This window comes from Idiotropiscis lumnitzeri, chromosome 1 (assembly GCF_059441095.1).
Source record: "Idiotropiscis lumnitzeri isolate Australia: NSW breed Sydney's pygmy pipehorse chromosome 1, RoL_Ilum_1.0, whole genome shotgun sequence".
In the NCBI taxonomy this organism is placed as follows: domain Eukaryota; kingdom Metazoa; phylum Chordata; class Actinopteri; order Syngnathiformes; family Syngnathidae; genus Idiotropiscis; species Idiotropiscis lumnitzeri.
Window position 1 is genome coordinate 4308805 of NC_142391.1, and position 21502 is coordinate 4330306.

Genomic DNA, 21502 nt, shown 5'->3' on the forward strand with positions numbered 1-21502 from the left:
CACGCTCTCTGGTTCTTTCGCCTATTCAGCTGGATGTCAGCTGAAAAGGAAAAAAAAAAAAACAAGCGTGACCCGGGGACTCTCTAGTTTACAAGCCGCACGCAAACACAGCACGCGAGGTCGTTTAATAAAACGTCAAGGGAGCCTATAGCGAACAACGACACGTTAACCAACTAAACAACGATGAGTTATCTGATGTTACAATGACTGTTTGAACTAAATGAATAAACCGGCTGCTATTTTCAAGTTCAAAAGCTAAGTTTAAAGCCGATACAAGATCCATTGCCATGTTTACTGTGGGACACCGCCCCCACTCATAGTAAGTGACCAATTGTATTGTGACAGGCTGAGAAGTTCCTGCGAGTCACCACAGCGCTATACGATTGGCTCAAATCTTCCTTGCGGGCTTTTCCACCTGACAACCCGGAAGTATGCATTGTCTAAGCCGGTGTCGGTACTAGATGTGGTCGGTTTCGTCTCAATGAACAATTTAACATTCTTTCTGTCTTATTGCTCCCAAAATGGCTAAGGTGGGCACAGCACAATGGTCATTCAGTTAAACTTTTGAATTCTTTTCTAATATAATCGTTTCATAATTTTATGGAATGCTATTTTGACTAATTTAAGTGCTTAGTGCAACATTTTTTTTGGGTGGAAGGATTAATGGAAATTTCACTCATTTCAATGGCAAAATAAAATTAGAGAGTGTTCTGAGTAGCAAGCGTGGTCAAGAAATAAAATAAACTCATATCTCAATGCACCACTGTATGTATTTCTCATATGTCAGAAGTATATATATATATATATGGGAGGGAAAATAAGCCACCTGAAGCAGTATGCTGTGATTGGTGGATACATCCAACTCAATTCAAAAATCATCACACAGCGATTGGCTGAAATCTCAAACGAGAAAAATCTCACACCGATTGGACCGAAGCAAGCCGGAGGGGACCGTTAAATGACCACCTGTACGTGGAAGCATCTGCGTGCCATCTGTTTCAACACCATTATGAGACAGCAGGAGTGTTTCACCGGCCACTTGCCATCATCAGTAACTGTTGTAAGTGTCCACAATAACCGTTTACAATTTAAAATGAATTTTCTCATCAGCAAGGCAAGGCAAGGGAAGGCATCATTGGTTATATAGCGCATTTTATACACGAGCTAACTCAATGTGTTTTACACGACCAATAGTGGGACATTTAAAAGCAGTGAAAAACAAACTGAAGGACCTGCCCAACTTCACCGAATCATCAAGTAAGTGTCATTCGGAAGAAGCCAACGCCGCGATCTCACTTAAACCGAACGCTGATGGAGATTCCATTGCATTGTCACCGGTGAATACACGGCAAACTTTATATCTTATCTGTGAAAACTGTTTGCATGGGAAATGCTTTTTGGGAACAGTCACTACTCCGTCATTGATAAACTGGTTCATCAAAACGGAATATGTGTGCTACAACTTGTTTTCCAAAAGAGACGATAACCTGTGGCACCGCCACGGCAAAAATCCCAACAGCCTCGTGCCAGCTCAAGTGTCTCATTATAGCTCAGAAGACTGATGAAAACAAAGTAAAACTGCTTGAGTAGGTCTGAATGTGATTCTCATTAAGTGTTTTGTTCCTGATATTTCAATTTTGAGTGCCTGTTAAAAGGGGACTCGTTTAAACGAGCGGCGGTAAATGTTATGAGTTATTAAGAGTTCTTTATAACAAAGGCAGTTTTAGTCTATATTTTTGATTTTGTTGTTTTTTTTTTTTTAATAGTTATTTTCAAGCCAACATTATTTTTATGTTTGCTGAGAATTAAATGTGCAAATGAAGTCGACGAAATGAAACATCTTTAACACGTACCAGTGCGGGGGTACGCAAGGAATGACATAAAGGTTTGTTTGGCTGGTACACACGACGACAAAAAAAAAAATTTGCCATTTGTGTGCTGTATAACGGCTAAAATGCGGCTCCACCAACTGATCCGAGTCTGTGCAACGTGAGGCATTCACCATTCTAGAGGACCAAAATCAACTTCCCCGCCACGCTCGGACAACGGCCCTGCGCTACATGATCATGAAGAGGCCCGGCATTGACATTTGTCCAACACCCCCCCCCCCTTCCTCCTCGTTTCGCAGCGCGTTGGCATTTAAGCCCTCCACTGTGCCAATATGTCCCCCCCCCCACCTCACTCACTCACACACACTCGCTTCCCCGAGTCTGTCTCTCTGTCTGTCTGTTGGTCTGAAGCCAATCACACGTGCCCCTGGGCCTCTGTCAGCGGAACGAGGTGATAAACGCTGCAACCATGACAACTGGCGAGCCGCGCGCGCGCGCGCACACACACGCGCACCCCCCCCCCCCCCCACTCTGACGCACACACCTCAGCATTGTTAATTCACCACGTCCGACTTTCACCTGAGCTTCCAATGTAATAACGCACGAGGATTCGCATGGCTTCAGCAAAGGATCCCTGAATAAGCATTTCGCCAGTGAAAACGAGCAACACACGAAAGGGGACACAACGAGCACGTCGCCCGGCAGGCAGCAGAGGCACCCATTAAGGAGATTTCCTTGAAGGGTGAAAACGTTCCGGAAGCGTCAAACTGCCAATGTGGAATTTTAAAAACTTTTTTTTCCCCCCGCATAATCTCATGGGGTACTAAAATTTGATTTTTTTTTTTTTTTTAGCATTAGGCCAACATTATACCAATATTTATATTTTAACTGATTCATTTATAGAAGACAATATCAATTTAGATAGGCTGCTATAAATAAATCAATTAAAATATAAATAATAAGACAAAATGAATTTAATACAAAAATTATACCAATACGTTAGAAATGTACCGATATGTAAACATGATTAATTTGTCATTTTCGCAGTGCATGATTTCCGTTCTCCATTTTTTCCCCCATAATGTGCAACTCAATACTCCGTCGGAACATATTTGCAAATATGTTTGAACGTGTTTGCCATTCAAAAATGTTTATTCCACATTAGCAGCTCTGCGCTTTTGTAAAACGTAATAAATGCTTTTTTAAGTGTAAAATTTTGCCATTAAAGTCTTTAAAAAAACGCTGCTGAATATTGAATATACCTCAACAATATCAATATAGCAATATCAACAAAAAAATAAGGAGGGTTGAGATAAGATAAGGACTTGATAATCAAATCGTCAAAACAACAGCTTGTATATCTCGTATAACTCGCAAGTTGGGTCACTCTAGGCATTGCTGTATTTTTAAAATAATGCTTGCTCGTTAATGTTTACCGCTTTTATTGTCAAAAATCATCGAGTACACTTTTTTGTCTGCCAAGCGATGCACTTCAAACTGTTTTCGGGATGTTATTTTCCTGCCGACACATAAGCTCCCTTAGCCGTCATCACGCTAGCATTTTCCACTCCTGCGCGCCTCTCCATGACCAAAATTGAAGTTCACCTCGGGCAACGCAAGAAGGAGGGGGAGAGAGAGAGAGAAAAAAAAAAAAAAAAGAAAAAAAAAAAGTAAAACGCAGCCAGCTGAATCATTGTAAGTCGCCGTGAATGGCTCCCCCTTGGTCGTCGTCCGTAAGATTCACTAGAAGTCCGCCGCCGTTCCTGAAAATTGCGTAGGGGTTCCCATGGCAACTGATTTGAATTGTAATTAACACAGGACGTGATTAATGAGCTCACGAGTGTGTTATGCGAGGGAGTTACGGCGGTTGGTGTGTGAATCGCAACACTTCCACACGTGTGCGTCCCAAGCGCTGTGTCCTTGCCCGCAGTGAGTGTGTGAATCAGAGGTGAGTCCTCTCGAGTGCTGCTCTCTTCTTTTCATGTTATGACACAAGTACCTGACACTCGCCTCCCCCCCGACCCCCACCACAGGAGATGCTCTCGTCCGCCAACATGTTGGAAAGCCCCAAATGCCCACTCTTCAGGTTAGACTTGTACAGCGATGCCTTGAGATACGACTGACCCGAATTGTGAGTTACGTAGATTTTTTTTTTTTTTTTTGCTTTGAATCAAGCCCCGTATGCTCGCAGTGCAGTTGAGATCAACCCGCCCATAAATTCTTCCAAAACATTGATAAAAATGCGATATATTTCCTAATAGAAAAACAAAAATATTCAGCAAATTTTCCCAAGATTACTTAGTCGGAATGTCATATATCCAACAGGAGTCTATACTGCAACAAATGTTTTGATGCTCCAATGTTTTACTGTACTGGATGTACACAAAAATATCAGAATCAATCAATCAATCAATCAATCAATCAATCAATCAATCAATCAATCAATCAATCAATCAATCAATCAATCAATCAATCAATCAATCAATCAATCAATCAATCAATCAATCAATCAATCAATCAATCAATCAATCAATCAATCAATCAATCAATCAATCACACTCTCTCTCTCTCTCTCTCTCTCCTCTCTCTCTCTCTCTCTCTCTCTCTCTCTCTCTCTCTCTCTCTCTCTCTCTCTCTCTCTCTCTCTCTCTCTCTCTCTCTCTCTCTCTCTCTCTCTCTCTCTCTCTCTCTCTCTCTCTCTCTCTCTCTCTCTCTCTCTCTCTCTCTCTCTCTCTCTCTCTCTCTCTCTCTCTCCTCTCTCTCTCTCTCTCTCTCTCTCTCTCTCTCTCCTCTCTCCCTCTCTCCCTCTCTCCCTCTCTCCCTCTCTCCCTCTCTCCCTCTCTCCCTCTCCCTCTCCCTCTCCCTCTCTCCCTCTCCCTCTCCCATTTTATTTTGAACAAGATACTTTTCAAATCACATTTACTTATATTTAGCCTTAGTTTTGAAAACTCAGATTTTTAATCTTTTAAAAAAAACTTTTATTTTATTAAGATAAGCAATTTTTTTTTTTTAATTTAAGTTATAGTGTTAGTTTTAGATTAATTCAAATAAAACAATTTTGTTTCAGGAATGCCGGTGAGATATTTTATGCAGGCATAGTGTCAAAGTAAAAATGTTGTACCGTGGCAAAACTGACAACACAAGCATCATTCGTAAAAAATAAGCACATTCATGGATGAACCTTTGTGAAAGAACATTCATCCCGGACTTCAGTGTAAAGAGTTCTCCTCCTTACAACAAAAAGTATTTTATGAGCGTCAAGCGGCTCATGGTCATGCAGGTATCCGATGGCGCCTGATTGCCATCTTCTTTCAGTTCCTCTCCATTTGTTTTCCTAATTTAAGGAAGCCTCTCCGGTTCAGCGACAACACCCCTATCACCTGCCCAGTCACGGCCATTGTTGCTCTCAAAGGTAGAAAAGTGATTTCCAGCCTTTATTGATACAAGGCACAAACTGTATTCCACATTAGACAAAACTCATGGCGTATAGCAATAAAAAAACGGCACAAAAAGTGTATAAAAGTGGCATTGATAGACACGGCCCACTTTGTTTTCTCACAATAATTCGGAAACAAATATCAATATACGACGCTTTATTTCTATCAAATCATGCCATTGATTGCGTTTTCAATTAATCGCTAAGACCCCTGATTTAAGAAGTGAAAGCTCCCTCTAGTGGCTGCGCAAAGACGAGCATTATTTAACGCACATCGACCAGCCTGACCATTGACAAACGTATCTAAATGCATTTTTTTCCCCTTCATAGCTGCACATGCATGCCAGGCAGCCAGCCGGCCTGCCTCCTTCCCTCCATCGCAGGCCGGAGCATTAAGTGGCCTTGTGGGGAAGCCGCTATACGGCCTAATGCACCTGAGAGCCCCTGAAATCTATAACCATCGTCTACAGCTTCCTGATATTACTGGAAGCGTCTGTGTTGTGCCGTCTGATTGGAATCTCCGGGGAAAGCGTTCCCTCGCACCGCCGTGAGGCGATCCAGAGGAAAAGATAGAGAGAGGGGGGGGGGGGGGGGCAGATGCACCTCAAGGTGATTCACCTTCACGCACGCGCCCCAAATCGATGTGAAATTGAACTGAAAATTGAACTTTGAGCGCAGTAATGTGGAAGACATGTCGTTATTAAATCTTTTCCTGAGACTCGCCGATATGCAAAAGGGCCTCGGTGCGCGTGTGGGGGTGGGGGTGCATGTGTGCGTGTGTGTGTGTGTGTTTGAGGCGACGACACGCATCAATGCGTTGTCATAATTGTCCAGAATGCCATGGCCTGGATATCATTTTAAAGGCTTCAAATGTCATTAGAAAATGATTTTCTGTCATGTGCAACACTTATTAAAGGCCGGTCCTCTTATTACTTACTAATGCGACCATCATTTGTCACGCAAGTCTCTAAAACTGGCACACATCAACTAACAAAAAAAAAAATCATATTACGTTGTTATGGGCGTTAATCATATCCACACTGAACACAGTGATTTTGAAATTAATCGGATCACGGTTGGATGAATCGCATCAGAATTGGAGTAAAGCTTGGACATGGAATGAAGTGGACGGAATCGTGTCACAATTGTAACGAATTGCATTTATTGGGAGTGTTATCGTATGAATCACAACTGAAGTGGATCAAATTGTATTCAGTGTTAATGTTTAGGTGAATCGTCTTGTCATTGGAGGGAATCGTGAATCATTTATTTGTCGAGAATCATGTCATAATCGGAATAAATGGCATCATGTATTGGGAGGGAATTGAATAATTGCTGGAATGGAATGTTGTATATGGAAAAAAAATCACAAATTTGAAGTCAATTGCATCAAAATCGGAGAAAATCGTGTTGAATGTGGAGCGAATCGATTTGCATTTGGGCTGAATTGTGTCATAATTGAAACAAATCGTATCATCTTTGGAGTGAATCGATTTGGAAAGAATCGTGTGATGATTGGAATTCATCTGATTTTATTTGGAGGAAATCTGATTGATTTGAAGGGAATCATGTCATCATTGGAGTGAATCGATTTCTATTTGCAGCGAAGTTCAATACCACTTTCTTTATACCGATACAGAGTAGCGCTAACGTGAGCACTTTTGATATAGAAAATCGAATTGAACATAACGACAAAGACCTTTCTTTCTGAAGCAGATGCTGATTTGTATAGCGCCAACTACTGCTGAGGAGGACTTACTCAATGCCAGATTTTTTTTTTTTTTTGCCACCATAAGTATCAATGGCTGGTATCAGCAACATCTACGAGTACCGATACCTTAAAATGAGGCTACTATTGGCCATGCCTACTATTTGGAATGAATCTTATCATGTTCGTAACAAATCTGATGTCATTTGAATGAATCCTATCATAAATGGACTAAACCACGTTGCATTTGGAGTGAATCATCATAGATTGACTGAATCGTATCATAGTTGGAGTGAATCGGTAAGTAGTCTCATTAATCGTGTTAATCATGTCACGGGCCTCAGAGATGGCCGACACCACCGGAACATGGAAGAGTCCTCTTCCTCAAAGTACAAAGGTGCACTTAAATTCCCTAAAGGGCTAATTATTGACTCCACGGTTTTGTTCTCAAGCAGCAAAAAGCCAGACGCGGCAACAAAATAAAAGAGGACAGTAGGACAAAGTCCCTCAAGGTGCCAGAGCTAATGGTGCTAATAATTGGACTCCGAGGTAACATTTGATTCGCGGCGATGACATGGCCGTCGCTCTTCCGCGTGCCAATCAAAAAGAATCCAAAATGACGTGAAGATGTTCAAAATTTCCCAGCGTCTCCGCATACTGAGCATTTTGGTCACGAGCCGCCGGTTGTAATTGTGTCCCGCTTTCCCGTCTGCTCGTTTTTATGCGTTTGTTGTCGCTCTTCTTTTATGCTTATGTCGCCGGCTACTTTGCATTCCGGGCTTGTTCTTGTAAAGCATTTGGTGGCCATTACCTGGGAAAAGTGCGCTATAAATAATCGTTACTTGGGCTTTTCTTTTTTGGGGGGGCGGGAGTTTGGTTTGTAAGGTGGATTTTCCAGGGCTCAAAAGGAACAAGAATGTTCTCAAAGTGTCAAGGATATGAGATATGTAATGAGGCTTTCAAGTAAGGTTCATGTAGAAGAACATAATTTTCAAATTGCAATGGCTGCTCTTTTGGGGAAGAAAAACAAAACAAAAAAAAAACACCCCAAACTTTTTTCGGTTTGTAGGCTTTTTTTTTTTTTTTTTTTTTTTTAAATAATATATTTGTATTTTTTAATTTTTTTTTTCTTTGAGCAGTTTTTCTAATCAATGACTTCATTTGAGGAGCAACGTTTTAAATATGAGGAGCATTTTATTTTTGCAGGTTAAACCCAGGGCCATTGTGACCAGGTCGAAGTATCGTTGAACCTCCAAGTTGATCCAGATGGTATGTCATCGGTAGGTAGATGACATAGCAATTAGCGCAAAGCGCTTTGGAGTACTGAAGGTAGAAAAACGCTACACAAGTGACAGCCCATTTAACAGCAAACTGTAGATCTACTGTAATCTCAGAACATTCATTGTGCAGACTACTGTGAAAACAAATATTATAAATATTTGACACCATTTATATCTGAATATATTTTTTAAAATTGTTCAAAGTTGCATATTCTCAGTTTCAACGCAGTTCCAGAAATGTTCCTGAGATTAGTGGACTCAATTGGCAAAGCATTTACCGAATTTTTGGGGGCTATAAGGCGCACCCGTATATAAGCCGCAGCAACCTTTTGGGGAAAAAAATATACAGAATATAAAACGACAATCACTTTGCCAATTAAAGACGGAAGAAAAAAAAAAAATCGAGATTTATTTAACGTATTTTCTGAAATATAGAGCGCCCCTAGTGGTGACCGAAAAATCCACAGAAAAGCTGCACCGTTGTATTAGCTGCATGGTTCAAGATCTAGGAAAAAAGTAGCGGCTCATAGTACGGAAATTACGGTTCTTTCTCGCCCTAATTAGAATTTTTCTCATCCTAATGATAAAGTTATCTCTTCATGGAAGAGAAACAAATTTATTGTATTTTTTTTTCCGTAAAATATAGGAATTCCAGTGCTAAACGCGCTAGTGTCACTATTAGACTATCTTAGTGATTAGCATGGCTTCTCCATCTGCAACATGTTTAGCCGTACTAGTCGCCAGCAAAGCTTGTTGCTAGCTAGCTAGCTGGTCGTGGCGCAAGACTTCAAAATTAGTGAGTCTTAGTTTAGCGATTCATTGTGTTTGAATGAGGCACAAACTGCATTTTTTTCTGTTTTTTTTTTAACCGCAATGTGCGATGAGCAACCACTTCTTTCAAGCCTTGAAACAGGTTGTGTTCTTGGGACCTTGTTGGATGAGTTGCAATACCGCATTGGTCTCTATGTCGGCACCTCTTCCAAAGCAGGCATGTTCCCGAGTTGCAAATGCCTTGGGGAGTGACAAAAGAAGCTCAAGCGGAGTGTGAAGGAATAATAATAAAAACGTCCTTGATGACGAGCCAGTACACGAAGAAGCCTGCTCGTCACTAGCAAAACCGGCCACGCGCGGGGAGCTAATTTGCACGTCGCGGCATCTGTTGCTCCCATTTCCTCCTCCTCTTCACGCCGTGACAGGTGTTTAGCTCCTCGTGAACTTCTAAGGCCTCCATGTGATTTCCTCTCATAAAAGTCACATCACATAAAAAAAAAAAAATGTACAAAAAAAAAAAAATTGCCTGACGCGTGTGAGCCGGCGTGCGCGCCGCAAAGCCAGATGGCGAGAGTCGCCATGGCAACGCGCACGGCAAGCCGTCTGCGCTTAAAGGCACGGGGCTGAGATGCATGAAGTAAAATGAGGAGAAGAATTATTGTTGGTGAAGCCCAACAGTCGGCGGGGAGAGCGTTGGGTTAATTATGTATGTCAAAAGCGGACCATCCGACTTCAAACTTGGGCTGTGGTGCGCTTGGGCCCGGGCTGTCACTAGAAACTATTTTTAGAATCGACTAATTGATAAATCGAAAAATCGCATATCATTTTTATTTTGCATTAAAGCGTATTACAAATTTACAAAAAAACAAAAAAAAAATTCTAATTACTCAGGTAAGGACCAATCACGGCTCACCAGTTTTCTGAAGCTGAGCCATGATTGATCGTTAACTGAGCCCTGAGCAACCGTCATGTCATTTTCAGTCGACAGCAAGTAGAAAAATGGCCGCCAACTGAGATGGCGAAAAAAACGGGCGGATTTTGCCACTTGCATCAAAAATCAAAATGCCGCGTTTGGATTTGTGGGGCTGCATTGAACATATTATCTCGAGAGATAAAGATTCAGAGTCAATTTTTTTTTAAATTACTTTTCAGGAATAATAACGAACACGCACAGTTGAGGTTGACAATGCTCATTTCTAGGCTTCAACTATAGAATTTCTTTTCCTCTTTTTCTTTTCACGGGGCTCAAATCATAACTCCGACTGCACGCCATGTGAATATATAATGACTTGGTTGGGTTGTTAATTCAGAACCGATTTTTTTTTTTTTTTTTCCGATTCAAATTGTTTTTTGTCGCACTCCGACAACTCCCAATCCATCGTCTTCACTGACTAGTTTTGCTTGTCTCGCTTTTCTCTGCTTGCTTTACTTGCATTTGTTCAATCATTTAGTCGTCCGATGCTCGGGCTGCCCCCCCCCGCCGATGCGCCGGTTCCCCGCTGTTGAGGCTCTCCGATGCTGCAGCTCCCCCGGGCTGCGCTGTGGAGAAGCGGACCTGCATCCTAAAGCTTTCTCCCTCCCACCCTCTCGATCCTCTTCCTCATTGCAGTCTTCTCACGTCCCCCCCCCCCACCCCGTACACCGACCCCCCCCCCCTCCCCCATCGCCACCCCTCCTGCTCCTCCTCCTCATCATCATCATCATCCTCCTCCCTGCCTCCCTCATCCGCCTCCACAGGAGAGAGAGCGAGCGAGCGAGCGAGCGAGAGAGGAGAGGGAGGCATGCAGGAGAGTGCGGCTGAACGTGAACGACATGTCGACAGTCAGTCTGTAAAAGTCTTCTCCCGGTCGTTCCCTGATTCTTTGGCCGAGGACTGAGTGAGTATTCTCCGCTTGCTTTTTTTTTTTTTTTTTTTTAAAGCTGTCGCGGATGCTGTTCTTGTGTGTGTGTTGCGTGAACGTGCGAGACAACGTGGGGGGGGGGGGGTGATGGTTGAGGGGTTTTGGACGGCAAAGGATTTCCATCGGTCGCCGTGTGTTAATAGGCTCTCCTAATGACTTGGCGCTTTAATTGGTCACGCCGTCGCAGACTGTATTTTGGCTAATTGATTTTTCTTTTCATGCTGGGATGACAAGGAAGATAACACCCTCTTGCCTCCTCTTCTCCCATCTCAATACCATTGATCAGGGATGGGGGGTGGGTGTTGCTTGTTGATGCCTGATAGTGCAGTTGCGCGTTTGGAGTATGCAGAAGCCGACCGCCAGCCTACTCTGACGGACAAGAGAGGACGAGGGTGGGGGGGATGTTGGGTTATGTGTGTGTGTGTGTTGGGGGGGGGGGGGGGGGGATTGGTAGACACCGGAGTTATGTGACAGGAATAATATGCCGGAGGGATAAGCGAAGTGGCCGTCATTTCCCGAGCTGGCCTGCGTCAGTCCTTGGGAGAGGGACATTGAAAAGCGAGACAAAACAATGCGATTGGAGCGGGACGACACGGCAGGGACTCGAAACGAGGCTCGACAGCATTTCAATTTGTCCAAAACTCCACGCGGAAAGTTGGCCTATGGCAAGGGATTCCCAAAGTGTGGTGCAGGGGTGTTGCACGGCACACGACGGGTGCTCGGGAAAGTCATTTTTGTTCAGACAAAAAAAAAATAAATAAATAAAATTACTCCCAACAAAAAAAAAAGGGACAGACTAAAGGAAACTGATAGCACCAACCAAGCGCCCCCCAAACTCACCCTAGTCCCAAAATCACTTTTGTCGTTTGGGTGACAAAATAAATCCCACATTTTTGGTAAAACACCAACAAAACAAAAAGTTTCAGTCAGAGAAAATAATTTTCCCCCAAAAAATAAAATAAAAAATTCTTAACGAAAAACATTTTTTTAGTTGATTTTTAAAGAGAAAACCAGGTTTAATGTTTCCTAACACAAAATGAATTGGAAAATGATCTGGGTCAAATTTGAAATGTATTTACAGCGGACCCCCACGATTGGCGTGGGATGAGCGAAACGCCGCATATAACTAAAGCAAATGCACTCGGGGGCGGGGGGGGGGAAACACCTAAATCGCAAAAGTATTCTTGAAAAAAATGCTGACAAACATTCTCGATACATTCTGAATGATTTCAGCATGAAATTCTTTGCTAAATGTTAGCGCCATCATAGGTTTTGCTTGCGGCAGTCCTCCAGAGAGGGATATTGAAACGACAAAAACAATACGATTGGAGCGGGACGCCACTTCAGCAGTCCAACAGGGACTGGAAACAAAACCCCAGAGCATTCCATTTTGTCAAAACCACAATGGAACAAGTTGGCCCACATCAGGGATTCTTCAAAAATAGGCCTCTAACCTACTTATCATTTTGTGAACACCCCCCACGCCCCTCGAGGTGATCTAATAATGACACATTTACATTGTCCAAAGCATTTCTTTGAGAAAATGTAACTCCAAAGTTAACTCAACTACCAAACGGAACACCTCCCCCCGGGGGTGTGCAAAATGAAGGTCTCTATTTTCCTGACCAGCACTAGTCCCGTGTGGCATCTGTTTATAGCTTGATGCAATTTAGAACGGGTAGTTTGCGCAGTTGTGGGCGTGAACACAGCCAACTTAATTCGCCCCTAATAGATGCAGCGTTACTTTTTCCCTTTTATTTTTTTTTGAAAGCCGCAAACATGCGAATCCACGGATGCCGAACTGCTAGTGTGTAAATACACCAATATCCGGTTCCACGACCTGCGCCAATACTTAGCGCTGGTTCCAGCAAGCATCAGGTATGCCGGACGCATGGCAAAGGAAACAGCCTTGGTACTGTGAAACGCCCAGCGCGGCGTAGAGAGATGAACCAAATTCGCAAACAAGCGTGTCGAGGCTAGTGTTGCCCGCATAAAAAAAGAAAATCACAGTACGACAGTTTTTTTTGGGCTCAGAATATAGGACCCTAAAAATGTAACGATATCCTCACCGTGACACCGGCTTTTTTTAGGGTGTGCTCTAGGGAATGGGGGTGCACCATCAGGATGTTGCAGGGGTTTTGTGATCTCAGTTTGGGAGATTTCGTTGTACAACAAATGCTGGTGCAACCTACCGGGGTTACGCGTGATAAAAAAATGTAACATACTAACCCAAATGGGGTTTTTTTCGGTTTAACTGTTTTTAGAGTCTCCACTCTCAAAAATAGTTGGGTCAAAAATAACTCAAATGGGGTCAAGATGCAACAGGCTTAACTTTTTAGGTTATTTATTTCAAAGGCAATCAAATTTTGGGGCTGTTTTGTGAGAATTTTTTAAGTTTAACCTAAATTTTGAGGTTAAAGGAAAAAGTGCGGATTTTCAGTCTTTGAGTCAAAAATAACCAAATATAGACAAAAAAAGGGATCGACTCACTGCTTGTGTCAATCTTACACTACTTTGAGTAGTTTTGTACAAAAACTCATTTTTGTGTGTGTTGTTTTGTATAGAACGACTCTTGCCTTTATGACCCAAAATGAAAACAAAAATTTTTTGGGGCCAAATTGTTTTTAGTTTGGCAAAGGCTGTCAGAAAAGCAAAGATTCCCAAACCAAGATTATGTGAGAGATGGAAGTTGAACCATCAAGTTGATTTGATTGCACCGCAAAAATAATTAAAACAAAAATTGTTTAACGCTACACTTATTTGGTAGAATTTTGTGAAGTCGTCGTCGTTAGTTTGTTCGGTAAACGTCAAACGTAGTTCACGTTTGTTTTCGGGGGTTTTCAAAAAAATATTTCATTTTATTTCGGCCACGAATTTATTTATTTATTCTAAATTATTTGTGATTTCACACATTTTCATAAACTAAAATAACCAATAAAACAACCTAAACTCTCTCTGACCAAAGCATAATCTTATCGGACAATTTTATAAGACTGTCATGCGTTTGACGCCTTTGGTCAGGAAGGGGCAAAAATGTTGACAAAAAACGGCTTGCTCGCCTTCACGCGCGTTTCCATCCTAAGTGGAATGTTGGCCAACTAAACATAATACCTTGATTGCCTAGAAACGATGTGCGTGCGGCCGAGAAGGAGGTGCGTGGCTTAAAAAGATAATGCTGTATTTGTGTGTACGTGTGAGGCTTCGGCAGCACATCCAAAAATCTTCGTGTGTGTGTGTGTGTGTGTGTGTGTTCATGCTTTTACAGGATTTGTGTTGCGAGCGATGCTGCATTACAGCGGTTTATTATGAAAGCGCTCGCTCATCCACACGTGGCTCACTACCTGTGTCGGAAAGCTTGGCAGGCTATGAAAACCTGCTTTTTTGTGTCTGTTTTGACCTCCCCCCCCCCACACACACACACAAAACACACCCCCACACGTGCGTATTTGGCTGCAGTGCATGCATACAAGCAGAGCGAAAGAAAGCGAACGTTAGGATGTAATCAATATCAGATTTCAGCCGCTTCACTGCGAGAGCTCTCATCCTCCCAAGTGGCTGGCGGCCTCCGCTGACTTGTGACTCTTTATGGCAGCGGTGGGCAAAGGGAGGCCCAGGGGCTGCATAATGCCCGCGCTCGGTTCTTTTGTTGAGTGCAGCGGTGACTTTGAAATACAACAAAGAGAAGTACATTATTTATTTATTAAAACAACTTGTCCGAGGGAAAGGCCCCGCTAGCTTAAGGCAAACGGGCTAACGGTTAGCATCGTTAGTGTCGGTGACCACTCAACCCTTTTATATATATATATATATATATATATATATATATATATTTATATATATATATATATATTTTTTTTTTTAAATATATATGTAAAATATTGTGCACATTTTACTTGTATTTATTCATTTAAAAATGTTTTATTGATTTTTCTCATAAAGTCATTGCCTGACTGATTTAATGTAACTAATAATACAAATAATCTTAAAATTACCAGAGACATTTACAGATACCCTATGACGTTAAAAACATCCGGAAAATCATCTTTTTACATATTTTAATCATCCATTTGAATTTCATGAATGAACTGGCACCAAGGTTAAAATAGTGAACGAAAACTAAGAAAAAATAACTGACATTAACACGAACATAAGATTTTCATGAACGAATTGAAGACCGTATAAATTAAAGCCGAGTACAATCGCAGCAAAGATATCCTTGGTTTTCGTCTTTGTCAATTCATATCCGCATTCATTTTAAACGTTTTAATTTTGTTACTGCTCTACATGCAGAAGAAGGGAAGTCAAACAAATATTTGAGAGTTGTCATTGACCTTACTTTATGACAATACTTTTTGACCTTTTATATGTTTTTTTTATATTGCACTTAATACAAAGTTGCTCTTAAAAACAAATTAAACCCAAATTCCAAAAAAAAAAGGAAAAGTCGAACCAATAAAAAACCGCAATGAAAAATCCAAAACTATTCTCACCCTGCCTGCCACCAGCTTCGTCCTCTCCTCGCTCCCCTCCGCCCCTTCATGCCAATCCTAGCCTTGTTTTTACTCGTCGTAATCATCTCTGTGATTGCGCTTCCTCTCCCGGGCGCTGATATTTCCACCGCCGCCTCGTGGTCCGACGGCCCCCCGCCTGCCGCTAGATTATTGCCGTATGATTACAGCCGCCGCGCCATCAGGATCATTATTGCATTTCGCGTGACAGTGCTCGACGCCGTCTGCGAGCGTCGAGATGCTTTATCCAATTTAGATCTCATTAAGACTTGAGAGCAAAGATGCCCCCGCAAAGACTCGAGCGTCTCCGCAGTGTTTTTGTGACCATGACTGAGCACCTTTTTCCTGTTTGTTTTCCACTTCAGTCGGCAAAGCGTCTCTCCAAGCGGCTGTCGCTCAGCCACGTCATTATCACGACAGTGAACATTCTCCGAACACTTTCAAATGAATATGTATGTACATACGACAAGCGAGGGCCGGAATCGGACTCATTTTCAGCCCAGCAGTTTTAGGGCTCAAACGTATTCCGGCATAACAGCTAAAAGCTGCTTCACCATGTTTGGTTTGAAACTCAAGCGCCACTAATTGATCCGAGTTTATAGAACTCAGAGCCCTACTGGATTTATATTCACTTGGCATTTGCCTTAATGCATCGAGGACCAAACCATTCAGGGATTGAGAAACCAGTCGCAGATTCTAAAAATCTATTCGACACCTGACTGGGAGCTGGTGTGAAGCCTTTTTGGACTGGAGTCATATGTTGTGATCTCTTCATTCTGAATGAGCTGTAGCGGTGTGATGGTTTTTAGAGGGAATCCAGTCAGGAGACTATTCCAATAATCAAGTCTACTGGAGATAAAAGCATGGAAAAGCTTCTCCTGGTCTGCTTGGAGCATGCTAAAAGGATGTTTTAGTGACTGAGTTGACATGACGGCTCAAAGTCAGGTCGGGATCTATTAGCACACTAACATTTCAGACTTGTTTTTTTTTTTTTTTTTTTTTTAATAACAGCAGCCTCAGTTCTATTTTGTCTGAGCCGAAGGAAGTTGAGTTTCATCCATGTTACTTTGCTTTCGATAGTGACACAACATGTCAACTGAAATGTTGTCATTCGGGGGAAATTAATAAATATAGTTGCATGTCAACAGCGTCGTCGACAGCGAAGTCAGCGCTATTCTTCATGTAATGGCCGGCCTGGAGCATTGTTGATGGATTTGTATGACAAGGTGATAGTCGGAGTCAAGTGATGTGGACGCCCTACATTTGCTGATGTCAAAACAGCTCCGCTAGCCAGAAGGAAATAATATGCAGGCTGAAAGGAACTAACTAATAGGAACTAACGTGCGGGATGAAAGAAACTAACTAACCGTACAGAAGAAGCAAGGTCAAGCAGCCCCTTGTAAATTGTAGTTCACGTGAATTTATTACGCAATATTATTTTTTTTTTTAATTATTTTATCTTGCACTTGACAAATACTCCATCTATTAAAAAAGAAAACTAAAACTAATTCTAAAACCAAAAACTAGACTGAGAATATTTAAAAAAAAACAAAAAACAAAATCAAACTTGCTAGCAATAACCAATGCAATCTTGCAAAAAAAAAAAAAAAAACTGGGGAAAAAAAAATATAAAACTGTTTTAACGCTGTCATTTTATTGGTCCGTTCATGGATCTGGATCTGCTTTGAAATTTGCCGTTCATCTGAGTTTTTCCAAAGTTTTGTGGGAATTGCTTCCACAGGAAAAAAAAAATGCACAGCAAACCATGAACAGACAACGGCTGACTGTATCTACTTTTCATGACATTTTTGTTTGGCTTGGCGCCGTGACATTTTGGGAATGTAAAATGTGTCTTGGATGAGGCATAGACGACGGGACCCCTTCTCCTTTTCCTCTTCTCGTTTTCTGTTCCCTGATTGCCATTCGTGCTATTAAATGGAGCAGTTCATTAGACGGAAGCATTATGAATCCCATTTGCATTTGCCCATATTCATATTGCATACATTAAAAACAACACACGCGTGACATTTCGGCTTCGGCAGGCATTTGAGCACGCCTATGAATATATTCATGACTCTTCTCGAACCCCCCCACCAAAATAAAAAAAAAAGGGAAAAAGCACATTATAAAATATGATTCGCAGGTGAACGGGTGCACGTGTTTGCCTTTTGTTGTTTGCGTCAGTACAGCCATTTAAACAGAACGACGTGATGCGAAACAACAAGAGCCAAAACAGAAAAGGAGGCAGGATTAAGACCAAAATCAAACATAAAAGAAAAAGAATCACACGATTCGTATTTAAAAGAACCACATAGCCGAAGCTACCTTAAAATTCAATGGGGAAACTCCATAGCAAGGTGGGCTAGCATCCATGTGGAAGTTTTGTTACCCGTTATGCAATAGTTATCGATACAAAAACGGTGCAGCAATGCATGTAGACAGGTAATAGAAGACACATAGATCTTCAGTGAAGTCCAACTTAGTCTGTTTCGAATCAATCCCCCTCTTAATACCATCATTTATGACACCACAGCTGGACAAATAATAAACAAAGACACTTGCGCACTTCTGAGCAAGTGTTGGATGACCTAGCTTCTCAAGAAAAGTCCGACTTGAAAATGGCTTCGCAAGTGTATCTGCAATTAAATCCACACTTTCCCCTCTATCAGCCATTGAGGTTTAAAAAAAAGTAAGAATATATTTAAGATTTTCGAATTCCGGGTGTCTAGATTCCGCATAGCGCTGCCCCCTCACGAGTGGGTAACCAATCACAAAATGCGTTCATCACCTTCAGCCTAAGGCCTGCGAGAAGGCTCACTGTAACCAACTCGTGATCTGATTGGCTATCGCAACTGTCTATCAACTCTGAAAGCCCCCTTGAGGCACAGAACAGACGCCGAACGATTGTATCTGAAGGCCTCGAACGAATAGAGCGTGCTTCTGGCATTATGAAATCTGCCTGGCAACACGAGCTAGCGGAATTCTGATTGGATAAAAACTCTAACCGAAAAATTCAACACTAGGAAATAATATGACATCAATGTGAAGAATATGATCATGATTTTTTTATTATGTCAGGCCAGCAAAGGCCTGGAACCCCCACCATTGATACATCCACAACAAGCACACACATATTTTAGACACACACTTGGATATATACGAGTCCTGTATATGTTTAAGCTTTCTGACCGACTGAAATGAAGCATTTTTCCCCATTAAATTGTAGCTTGTGCGATTTCAAAACTGTGTTCTACCATATTGCGATGTTGATTTGAAATTTATTGTTCAGCCCAAATCTCAAGGAACCGTTGTATTTGATTCGTTTTAATCGAGCGTTGTCTTCAGCCCACGCGTGCGCACCAGGCTCTGTTTTGACGAGGCTAGCGTGTTCTATCAAAAAGTCTCGCAGATGTCCCGCCATACGTCCGATTAGCTTTCTCCGGTTCCGTTATTCCTTTGGCTCCCCGCTCCCGCCCCTAAAAGCCCCGGGGCGTCTCGCTCTTTGTGATCTAACTTGCATTGTGCGCTTGGCTATGCTCGTGACGCATCATCAATCTGATTCATCCCGAGCTGCCTCGCTCTGCTGTTTGCCCTCTTTTAAATGTGTTTGTGTCCTTGTCGCGTTGGATGCGACGTATGGACGTCAGTGAGGGGCCGACGCTGGGCCACCGCCCCGGGCTGCTGAGCTGAGCTGAGCTGGGAGAATCAGCGCGCCGAGGATGCAGTGGGTCACCCTGGCCGTGGCCCTGGGGTGCGCGGCGGCGGCGGGCCTGGCCCGGGCGTCGCACGGCGGCCCCACCCCCACCCCCACCTCCACGCACACCCCCCTGGTGGATAACTCCGAGGAGGAAGTGGACGAGCCCTGCTTCGAGCCGTGCACGTGCGAGGTTAAAGAAGGCGTGCTGCACGTGCACTGCGATGGGCGGGGCTTCACCAACGGGAGCCAGGTGGGGAGACTACACAGACTTGTTTTATTAAAAAAAAAAAAAATGTAAAAACATTTTCAAATTAATTAAAGATATTGGAAAGAATATTTTTTCATGATATATCATACGTTATTATAGTGAAAATTTCTAAGATTTTCTTATTTCCATTTTTTGGGGGATTTTCTTAACCGGTATTATTTTCCAAAACTTTCCTCATAATATTTGTAAGGCTGCAACGAACAATTATTTTATGATGTGATTAATCTGTTGATTCTTTTAGCAATTAATTGATAATTGATCATGTTTTAATATCCCTGAGTTTATTGAAAATCAGGGCATTATTTGAAATTGACAGTGCAGAAAAGACACCGAGAAAAATGATTAAGATTCAATCAGTGGTTTGGCACGCAATATGTCAGAAAATGGACAAAAATGTTCATCATTGTTATTCAAAGTAAAAACAGATGATTTAAAATGTCATATTTTGATTCATCACAAAACATGCCTTCTTTCACGGAGAACAACATTAAATCATTGAACATTTAGTGTTGAGAGGCTGAAATTTCAATGATTTCGACCTTAATTTAAAGGTATCAAAATGATTAATTGATTGTATAAAAATAATTATAGAGTCATTTAATAATTCCTTACTGAAGTATTCCTTCCACCGCCAAGTATTTTGTGTTTAGTATTTATATCTAATATTTATAATTAAAAAAAAATATTGTCTCATATTTTTAATTATTTTCTAATATTTTTCTGAATGTTTGGATTTTTTTTTAATGTGTTTAATATATTCATAAAGGTTTTATTGTATTTCTCCATCAAATATCTTTTATCTGATATTCTGTATTATTTTAAAAAATATATTTCAAGAAATGAAAGATTATAGGCTGTCCAAGAAAAAATCTGAACCTAAACCCCATAGAGCATGCGTTTTTTGTTTTTACCCCGTTCCAAATGAAGAGGGCCCTCCTTTCACAACTAGTTGGCTGGTCCATCTTCGAGATGGTTCGTCATCCCCGCTCCAACCCTCCACACACCCTCACCTGTCGAGGAATCAGTTGCGCATCGTCCGTACCAAATGTACACGTTTATTACTGTGGTAGAGTAGGTCAGTGATATCCAAACTGGGGTGATAACCCCATATGTAATGTCCCGCCCTCCCTCATTCTTGCTTACTTCTAAGCCCGCATAATTAATGAGATGACTCATCAAATCACCAATGCCTCATTCAGGTGTCACAGTCGTGGGTCCGCCCTTTCAAACTCAACCTCCAGAGGAATTCGCTGAGGCGTCTCTATAGCAACGGGTTCCAGCACCTTGGCAACGCCGTATCGATAAACCTGGGCAACAACGCACTGCAGGACATCCGGGTGGGCGCCTTCCACGGCCTGGCCAAACTGCGACGCCTCTACCTTCACGAGAACAAGCTGGAGGTCTTCAGGAATGACACCTTTGCCGGCTTGGAGGCTCTGGAGTACCTTCAGGTAGGCTGCTGAAATAGTCGCCGGCGAGCAGGTGGCCCAAGTGCTAGAATCTCCCCTGGAGATTTCTTTTTCCTTTTTTTAACCTCGCTTCTTGCCTTGCCAAATGGAGTCGCTGCGGCTTTTCATGCCTAATACGCTCAACACATTTCCGCCCACCAGTGGCAGACCGTCTCATTCCACTTTTGAATACCACATCGTGATAACAGAAACCAACATGGAGAATGAATAATGTTACTTCTTGAATATGTATGACATAGTGTCACAGAGTATCATTTTACACTCCAGAACCTCCAGGCATCAATCTTGTCTTTGTTCCTCCTAAGCCTGCAGACACCAGAGTTAACCATCTGCGCATATGCAGGTCACAAGCTACAGATGTTTACCTATCGTGAGAATGAGAGATGAAAAACCTCCTTTCCTGTGCCTACAGGTTTCTTTGACACCTGGGTAAACCATAAAAGCATTTACATCACCCATTGGAATCTTAGCTCTGTGACTGATCGGTGTCTAACCCCGACCGAGCCTTAAGCGGTGCAGTGAGCCAAGTCTCCCATTGAACCGTTGGTCAACTCAGAACTTTCAGAGTTAAACCAACGAAAATGTCAAATCTTTATAGATTATAATAGGCCGCATGTTTGGCTGCTTGAGCGATT

The 21502-nt window shown here is 42.1% G+C and overlaps 1 protein-coding gene across 1 annotated transcript in view; it reads left to right on the top strand.

Annotated features, from left to right (window-relative positions):
• Window positions 1–10725: 10725 nt before the first annotated feature.
• LOC148342849 (SLIT and NTRK-like protein 3) overlaps window positions 10726–21502 on the top strand; it is a 31564-nt gene continuing 20787 nt past the window's right edge. Inside the window, exons 1-3 of the mRNA XM_088311625.1 lie at window positions 10726–10901; window positions 19081–19380; window positions 20598–20849. Of these exons, the coding sequence (XP_088167751.1) occupies window positions 19153–19380; window positions 20598–20849 (480 nt within the window). The 5' untranslated portion in view covers window positions 10726–10901; window positions 19081–19152. The remainder of the gene's footprint in view (window positions 10902–19080; window positions 19381–20597; window positions 20850–21502) is intronic.